Consider the following 9,825-nt stretch of genomic DNA (forward strand, 5'->3'; position numbering starts at 1 on the left):
TGACCCGAAAAGACCTGGACCCACCCACATGACAACCCCAGCTCTTGGTCTGTCATTACGATTGAGTTCTTTATTCTTGCTTCAATTAGATGAACTAATTGTCCCCCCTGGCAATATCAGAAACAGAAAACCTTCTGAAGCTTGCTATCCTCTCTCCAAACTCCAGACTCCAGCAAGGATGACCAAGTGGTTACTGTTGAAGTGTTGATATATTATAAAACAGCATTTGAACAGACAAAGCTGCAACAAGCGCTTGTACAAAGAGTTGCAAAGCCTACAAAAACATTAAATTGCACGGCCACAAGAAAGACACGAGACATAATTTGCCTCAGAAAGCATTGATCAAGATAACTCTATAGAAACACCAGAAAAACACAAAAATCAACCACCCACTTACAGAGGACAACTCTGAATGCTATAGACACTCATGCTGGTCCTTGTACCTCAAACCAAACAATTAGACCAACAAGTTCAAGAAATTCTGAACATTTCAGATCTTTACAAAGTAAAAATAGGCATCAATATAGTATAACCTGGATGATGGTACGTGACAAGCTCGGGAGGTTCATTTGAAGATCCCCTTCAAGAACAGGGAGGAACTGTATGTGAACATCAAAGGTGGTTTGTAGAAACCCAATTGTGGAGAACCCTGAAACAATGTGGTAGAGAATATCCAAGCAATTCCAACAGAAGGTCCAGAAATTCCCTTGGGGGAAAAAGAACCCAACCAATAAATGAAAGAACAAAGATGGTCAATTGCTCCAGTAGTTTGTCTTAGTCCTTGGTGATTCAAAAAGTTCAATTAAAATCTTGACAGAGACAGAAAAACTTAACCTGAGGAAAACATATTCTGGACTATAATAATGCTCATATCTGGTTCAAGTCTCAGAGACCTCTCGAAAATCCAAACATGTCTCAACAATGTTCCAGATGCTCCAGAGGGCTCAAGCAGCCATTGTGTGGCTAAATTAGAATGAAGATGTCCTAACCCATTGTGTCTATTTCCTTCCCGTGATCTTCATTAATATTTCTCTTCAACCTTCTCAACCATATCTCAAAGTCCATGGGATATGGTGTCCCACAGAGACTGTCAACATAGTCAGCAAATGCTTTCAACACAGCCGAAATGTCCCCAAGCTTTTGCTGAATCAACCTTCTTGACCATGAGTTTTCCCTCCACTGCAGTGCCCCCTCAACTGAATCCAACTCTGGCATAACACCACCCAATGAAAAATAAAGCAAATAGACCAGACTCTCTGCATCTGAAGCTGAGCATAACTTACCTTCTTGAAGAGCATAAGTAGAAGAGAAAAGAAGATTCATGGCTGGACGATCCCTCTCTTCTAATACAGCATGACCCCATCCAATAAGAACATAAGGGTGCCTAACACCAGAGCTTACACGGATAACATTCTCTGGACAGATATCTCCATGCCGAATTCCAGCAGCAGCAGCAGCAGATAGTGCTGATAAACAGTCATGGCAGCACCTGAGAGCCTCATCTGGACCAAATTGCCCATCTCTTATCATGTTAGCAACTGATTTTCCAACTGGGCTGGTTACAAGGATTGGAGTTCCACACCAAGGATGGTCACAGTTTCCCCCAGAACTTGGTCTAAGGCACTGACCAGGGTGAATTATCCTCCCAGATGCCACCAGCTGAGGCAGATACTTGCTAGACAGACCTCTCTGCTTCATCACAGTCAATATTTTAGTCTGCCTCTGAACCTGATACCATAAGTTCATATCCTCCCATGCAGGTTCTAGTTGAGAAGGATGAGAGCCAACATATAAAAATAAAGGTTTTCCTAGTTCTTCCATAGAGGTTGCACTGTAGAATGAAAACTCTTCATCACCTAATACTTCATTAATTTGGAAACCCTTTTGCCAGTTTGAATCCTCTAGCCATAAAACAGATCCTGCTTCTAGCTTCATCACCTCTTTAGCTTTTACTTTCACAGCTTCATCCTGGACTTCAACAATTTCTGGGGAGGCACTGCGCTGTTGAAACCTGAATACACCATTTCCATTAACTCGGGCATCTCCAAATTGTCTTTCAGTTCTTCGGGTTTGGAGACGAGAACTATGATCAGAAGCTAAATCATCAATAGAATGCTTTGGCATCCCAGAAAATTGGGCAATACAATGGAAGGTCGCTAGAAGTGACTGAAGAGCACCAATATCTCCCCAGTTGGCATTTCCAAGCTTATTCCAAATCCTATCAATTGGAGAAACTGCAACATGTGAATGTTTCTGTATCCATTCAGCAGCACATTTGTAAACATTGCTGACATCAAGGTCCAATTTATTCACATCACCTTCAACTTTTACCACACCACCATACTGAGAATCAACAAGAAGAATAAAGACTGTATTATAATTCTGAAGAACACTATATCTGCTGATGCTTCTTGATAGTAGTATACGTAAAGCAAAGAAAAGGGCTTCACCAAGGACAGGGAGTGAAGGCTGCTGATTACTCCCCACTGAGAGGCCCCCAATGTTGGGCCTCAAAAGTGCTAGTTCAAGAATGTGGTCCCACTTTCCATGTGAATGCCGGGCATTCATCATCAGAGCAGTCGCACAAAGACCTCCAAGTTTTCCACTTGCAATTGCCTTCTCAGCTGGATAAAATTTCAAATTTGAACCATGTAGACAAGCAACTGAGAAAGGCATGGGCTCACCATGACTCCAAAATGCATCCCACAATCCCTTTGCACTTGCATGTAAGAAATCTTCAACGGCAAGATATGCAGCAGCTTCAGCAGCATCAGATGTTGAAGCATAAATAGCATTTGGCATCCGAATTAGCTGCTGAAATGAAACCCCTTCCAAAGCATAATCAAACTTTTGGAGTTCTGTCAACTCAAAAGGAATATCCAGAACAGTTTTTTTACAAGCTGCATCTTCTGATATTTCTAAAAACCAATCTTCAAGCTTCTCTGTCAGGATTCCACTGTCAAGAAATTTCCGGAGAAAATCTTTGCAACTCCTAGACCTGCCTCCTGATGATACACTGGATCTTTTTGTTCCAGATGCCAATGACTCTCTGTCAGGTGAACCCCCTGTCAGGTAGTGTTAAAACAACACAGACAAACTGCTTAGGCTTTTACTCATCTTAGTTGTTAACTTTTTTTACATATCTCTAAACAAAGAAGTGCATTAAAAATGCTTAAAATTTTAATGAAATCATGACCAACATTATAGAAACAAGATTAAAATGGAATTGCAAATAGATAAGTTTGGAGGATTGGATCAAGAGTTCATTCCTGGAATTACAGACAAGTAGACAACTGGACAGGAAATTCCTTGGATCAAATAAAGAAGAGAAGATAGTGACTAAGGGAGAATTAAGAGACAACAGACCCCGTAAAAGAATACTGTATAAAGAGAATGTGCACCGCTAGAAACATAAACTCAAGAAATACAAGATAATTGAGTCTATACTGTATGAAGAGAGTTGGCACTGCTAGAAAGAAGCACCAGCATCTATTCTAGGAGAAGTTTGAATCCATTCTATTTAGATATTGACCAGCCTTTGTTTGACGTGATTTACACATTACTGGTTCCCAGAAAAGTCAATATTTCCATTAGCTAAACACTTTCTGGCCTCCCTAACATACGTTGCAACATCTCCAATAGCATGCTCTTACTTTGTCTTTTTCCTTAATAAGTCATCAAATTTGATTTTTTTTTTTATCCCCAATTGCTATGAGGAATAAAGGATAAAATCAATCCAAGGGATTTTACACATAAGGCACATGCCTTTTTGAAGCAAGGTGCATGTTGTCCATAAGAGAAGAAGGAAGAGAGAAGAGAGAGAAGAGAGAGAAGAGAGAAAAGAGAGAAAAGAGAGAAAAGAGATTTGGAGTCTCAAAAAGATGCTGGCGGCGCCAGTTTTTATTATTTATACTAGGGCAACACAACTTAAAATAAAAAATGATGAAAGTATCAAAGTACCCCTGTGGTACTAAACTTACAGAATAACAACCTTTTAACACTCCCCCTCAAGTTGGGGCATATCAATCATGCCCGACTTGTCACATAAATCATAATGTCACAAGTGATGTAACCCTTTTTTGAAGATGTCTGCAAGTTGGTCTTCAGGACTGACATAGGGAGTACAAACTTCCCCTGTGACAACCTTTTCTCTGATTAAATGTTTGTCGACTTTGATATGTTTAGTTCTATCATGCAGCATAGGATTAGCAGCGATGTTTATGGCTGCTTTGTTATCCAAGTATAGAGTCATAGGTCCATCAACTGGAAAACCCAACTCACTCAACAAATTTTTTAGCCACATAATTTCAGCCACTCCATGAGACATTACCCGATATTCAGCTTCAGCACTAGACCTAGATAGATGGCTTAGAAAAATAAGGAGAGAGAGGGGAAGCAAAAAGAGAAATTTAGTAAACTCAGCTTTTTTATGCATCAAATCAACTCTTTTAAATTCCAATTAGAACGATGTTATTTTATTTACTTAACATAAGGGTTCATATCTTCCTTTACAGGCTCCAAGCTCAACTAGGAAAACTAACCCCAAAACAATTTCTTTAGAATTGAGACAAACTGTTAGCTACCCCATAGGGGCACTTAAATAAGGATTGTAACTCCTAAACAACTCTAACAATTCATTACTAATCCTACTAAAACTAAACAAACCAAAAATAACTTCAGCAGAGAGTAAGAAAATAAAAGGACTGGAGTTTCATCACAGATTGACAACATATAGTAAAACAACCACTGTTCTCTCAAAACATATCAGATTTACAACATTTAAGTAAAACAACCACTGTTCTCTCACACCAAAAGCATGCAGAACAGACCAGTTTTTGTGCTTGATAGCCTATCTAATGGACCTGCTTCAGGTTTTCACCAGTTTTCCTCCTATGAACATCCTATGAGATGGGAATGAGGACAGAAGATAGGACATTTTAAGGCCTTTCTTCCTTCCTTTCAGATCTAGTAAAGAAAAATGGTGATTCAGTAGTTGCACATAGGCCTGAATTTTTTAAACTTGAATAGGGGTCCTTTTTTTATGGATAACTGAAAATTTTATTGATATTACAAATAGAAAATTATGTATAATGTATAACCCATAGGTTTGTTTAGCCCCTTTACAAAGTGCCCTGCAAGGCCTGCACCCCTTCTTATACTATACACAATTTTATATTACAATTAATCCCAAAGCAGTTGTCCCCTAGATGCTCCTTGCTTAGCTAATGAATTTGCCAGGAAGTTTGCTGATCGCTTGCCAAATAATTAGTCTCCATTTCTATTGAAAGAAGCTTTACCTATTATTTTTTATCCATTCCACTACTATTATCGACTCCCCTTTCACTGCTATATTTCTCAAGCCCAAGTTTCTTCTTACTCTTAATCCTTACAAAACAGTATCTCCGCCTTTAATGAATCGCCAATACCAATTGGTCCAGTGAATTTTGCAACAATGTTTCCCATAGCATCTCTATAAGCTCCTCCTATTCCGGATGGTCCCAGGTTCCCAAGACTGCATACTTCAAATTTCAGCTTTAAGAAGAGGTGTTATTGGTGGCCTCCAATACTCTTGCATTCTAGGTCTTGCCATCCAATTCCATCCTTTTGTGAAATCATCCATAGAAAAGGGGCAAATATCTCCATAGTTTTAGCCCAATGTACCACTTTTAACCATTATTCTCTCCATTAACTAAGATTAGGAGAACTTTTACATAAGCAGTGCTCAATCATTTCTTTCTCAATTATTTATTTTTTTCTGTTTTCTTTTAATCTTATAATCATTAGAAGGAAGAAACATAATCAATTAGGAAAGGGTCCTGTAAAGAAATCCCTGTCCATTCCAGTATCAGAATCAATTTTGGATATGAACGGGGGGAGGGCGGAGAAACTTTTGGTTCTCCAGGATCCTCAAGGAAAAGTTGCTAACAAGGCAGAAGATTCTAAACTTTTGAAAAGATAAACAATTTCTTTTGTTCCAAATTTTGTATGTAACAAAGAAAGCTAATTCATCTAACAAACATGCATGCGGGATTCAAGAGAAGCCTAGATGAAAGCACAATTGGCATGGAGCACAATAACCATTTACTGTCCAAATTATTTAGAATCTACCATGATGGATAAAATTACTGGAACACTAAAAGAACTGACAGGAGAATTTATAATTATAATTAAGAAAACTAGATATAACTTATAAAGGATAACCTATAGTAATTGCCTATGAAGGTTTGGAATGAATACATGAGAGAAGTAGGCATCTAGGTTGATTGAAGGTAATACAAACTATGTCCAAACATATCAGAAGATATCAGGTTCACAAGATCAGGATTATACACACCAACATCTGATCGTAACAATTTTATCAAGGACTGCAATGACCAAATTACTGCATGACATTTCAACATCCTACTAGTAGGAAAGAAGAATGTAACCAGAGAGCACAAGGAAGATAATATTGAATGTCCTTGTTTAAAAAAACTATCAAAAGGTAATAACAAAAACTTAGATGTGGCAATAATGTAATGAAAAAACTTCCCTATATCTTTATTTCAATAGTTTCACGTGTAAACTTGTATAGAAGAAGCTTCATTAAGTACAGAGGTAATAACAAAAGCATATATGTGCAATGATTTAATGCATAAGCTTCCTACATCTTTATTTCAATAATTTCACATGTAAACTTGTAAAGAAGCTTCGTGAAGTGAGGGGTAAAACAAGTTATCAAATCCGAGAAAAGTTTCTTCCCACAACAACCAACAAACCACTAAGGGGGTATTTACCAGCACGAATGCTTTTATTTATTTTTTGAATCCTAGAAAAGTGCTGCATCATCGGAAAAAAACAAAGGCGCATTCTTGGGTATGTATTTCTGAAAGCAAAGTGAGAACATTTCAGTTTGATTCAGAAAAATCACCAATGTTTCTGAAACCAACAAAAATATAATATTAAAAACAAAAACTTGTTTTCACTTCAAGAAGGCTAATTTGAGCTATTATTCAGTGTGTTACATGCAAACCAAAATCTCCTACAGACCTTCTTATCGTTGCTTCATATCAGCCATGGGTCATACCAACCCACATTTAAATGGACTTAAGTTCAAAATGTAGACAAGATATAAATATAAAAGTATATAGGAAAGATAATTAATATCAATTTAATCAGAATCTCTATCAGAATATTGTATGCTGTAAGAAATATAAGACCAAACCACCCGAGAAAATTATGGTTTTGATCCAAAAATTCAAAATGGCAATTCTTGTCTCAGTTCTTGAAAAAAAAAAAAAAGAAAAACATCAAGTAATAAAGAATGTATTTTATGTGTTTTTGTTTTAAGAAAAACAATGTTTCTCCAACCATGTTGGAGAATACCTCCTAAAGTTAGTAAACAAATGGAAAAGCATGGGAAAACATGAATACACTCTCTGAATGCATGCCCAAATACAAAATGAAATTAAATCTCTAAAAATGAGTCCCTTAGACTACCTAAAAAAATATATGATAAGATGTTGCATTGGTGAATTCCATTGCCGTATATGTCCTTGATAATCAATGGAATTTTCTTCAGCATTCCAGTTTGAATTTCCCAAGTGAAGATCTAAGTTCTGGATGAGGGTCACATCAAGTGCCCATGAAAGGGATTTATTTACTTATTTTGATAAAAGGCCCATGGAAGTAATGCCACTAAAATGGAGAGAGGCAAGGACTTTGAGTTCTATATTGAACCTCTGTTTATTTGGACTCAAAGAACTGCCATCTTCTTAGCTCATTCACTAGCCAGATAAGGAGTTCTGAGGAATAATTTATTTAGGAATATTCCTTAGCAGAATTTGGATTCATTTCTGCACATTTATATAGGGGAGTCAAACCAGATTCAGCTGCATCATTTGCCAATGGACATTGTATCTTAAATATGCAAATATTTTACAATTTTACATTACCATCCAAAAATTATCAAAAAGAAGAAACTACTAAAGATCTTTTACCTTTTCTTCTTCTATGATTTCCATGTGTTATGTATCTGCCGTTTATGCTGCAAATATTGCTATATCCATACTATAACTTCTGATATTTAGTCATCAATCAACATTTAGACGACTCCATGGAGACAAAACCCTCAAATCAACAGAATTTTGCTAAAGGTAAGAAGAAAACAACCATCAACCAAACCCTGAAGAAGCGAAAATGATGATTAATACAAAAAAAAAAACCCTAGCCAGCTCCTAACTCCACTGAGAAACTAAAAGGTACAGAAAACCAGAGAAACAATTCTAGGTTTCTGAAAATCCATCTCTTCAACAAAATTCCGATCTCCTGACAGTAAACCCATCCAATCACAAGATAACTTCCCAATTCAGATTACCAGATTCTCCCCCCTCTGAACTACAAAAACCACAGAACCATACAAAACAAAACTGACAACAAAACAAGAGCAAATTCAGATTAACTCCCTTAAACAGAACCCACAGCTCCAGCAATTCAAAGAAACAAAAAAGTAAAGAGCTTGGGACAAATCCCAGAGCATTTACTGAAAGCCTGAAACAGAGCAAGTAAATCAAGTCCATTGTCAAGTCAATTCACAGCTACAGAGAGAAGAAAACAGACAGAGCGTGGTAGTTGGTTTAAGGTTCAGACGTAATTTTACCTTCCATTCGGGTTAGGGTTTTTCTGAAACTTCAGATCGTCGTCCGAGGAAAAACATTCGAGTCGCCTGCAAAATCTTCTCAGCAACTTTCAGAGAACAAAAGAAGAAAAAAAACGGCTTTTTTTTGTTTTAATTTTTCTATTTTTTAATTTAGTTTTTATTTTCACCTCTTGCTGATGACTCATTTACAAATTAATTATAGTCTGCCCTTTCACATTTATTTATTTAATTATAACGTCTATATTGTAATCTGTCATGCCTCGCCTTCTAACAACTTCTAGTGGGTCCTACCAGCACTAGTCTGACATGAAGTATGCCAGATATCGGTGCTCTTGGGCTATCAATCGTTGGATCTGGATCTAAAAGGAATTATTTCGGTATGGAGTTTGATAGTAGAGATGTGTTTTCTATTATAAACCGTTGGATCAGAATTTGATGGGAACTTGTTTCCTAAATACAGATTTAGGCCATGCATATTAATACTAATGTGTCCAAAGGATCATAAAACAAAGTTTTGCAACTATAGGGACAAAAAAAAATAGCTAGGAGATGCCGATGCATCGGGTCGGAGTCCGGGTCTGGGTAGATCCGGCAGGTCCCGGAGGGATAAGAAACACCAATACCTAGTACCTAGGCATTTATCAGGGTTGCATGTTGAACTGGTCCAACCGAAGCCTGACCCGATCCAACTTAAGCTATTGCACGGTGTGGACTTGTCCAGGTCTGCGTAGATCCGGCCGGTCCGGAGGGAAAAGAAACACCAATACCTTGTACCCAATTTGTATAACATACACATTCATGTAAATGTACATATTGTATATTTATAATATGTATATTACATTTTTGTTACACCTTAGAGTATATTTAATTATTTACACTAATTATATGATTCACCTAATCTTACATTCAAAAAACTAATGCTGCGTTTGGAAATGGTGTAAATGCCGGTTTGGTGCATTATTGCACCACGGTCCTGATTTACATGTATTTGGGAACAATCTAAAAATACCCTCAAGATTGAAGTAAACTTGCAATCTTGTCAGAAGACTTATCTCCTTATTTTAAGGACATAAATTTTTCTTATTTATTAATAACCTTTCTTATTATTTTTAGGCTGCATTTAGCATTCCTTATTTTAAGGATTTATCTCCTTTCTGTAATTAAAAACTCAATGTTCATTGGGGCAT

The 9,825-nt window shown here is 37.1% G+C and overlaps 1 protein-coding gene across 3 annotated transcripts; it reads right to left on the reverse strand.

Annotated features, from left to right (window-relative positions):
• Nucleotides 1-190: 190 nt before the first annotated feature.
• Nucleotides 191-8,849, reverse strand: LOC104593551 (Protein kinase superfamily protein). Of its 3 annotated transcripts, none has more exons than XM_088891696.1 (3): nt 8,639-8,796; nt 1,284-3,065; nt 191-1,208 (listed from the first exon to the last, which is right to left on the reverse strand). In XM_088891696.1, exons 1-3 carry the CDS (start codon nt 8,643-8,645, stop codon nt 985-987), a joined length of 2,013 nt encoding a protein of 670 aa, XP_088747822.1. In that variant the 5' UTR covers nt 8,646-8,796; the 3' UTR covers nt 191-984. The 3 variants fall into 3 exon arrangements, with proteins under 3 accessions (XP_088747822.1, XP_088747824.1, XP_010251752.1); XM_088891698.1 differs by adding an exon at nt 7,980-8,164 and having other exon boundaries at nt 191-3,065; nt 8,639-8,762; XM_010253450.3 differs by having other exon boundaries at nt 191-3,065; nt 8,639-8,849.
• Between the last annotated feature and the right edge of the window lie 976 nt (nt 8,850-9,825).

Source organism: Nelumbo nucifera, chromosome 7, assembly GCF_055504915.1.
Source record: "Nelumbo nucifera cultivar China Antique chromosome 7, China Antique-T2T, whole genome shotgun sequence".
In the NCBI taxonomy this organism is placed as follows: domain Eukaryota; kingdom Viridiplantae; phylum Streptophyta; class Magnoliopsida; order Proteales; family Nelumbonaceae; genus Nelumbo; species Nelumbo nucifera.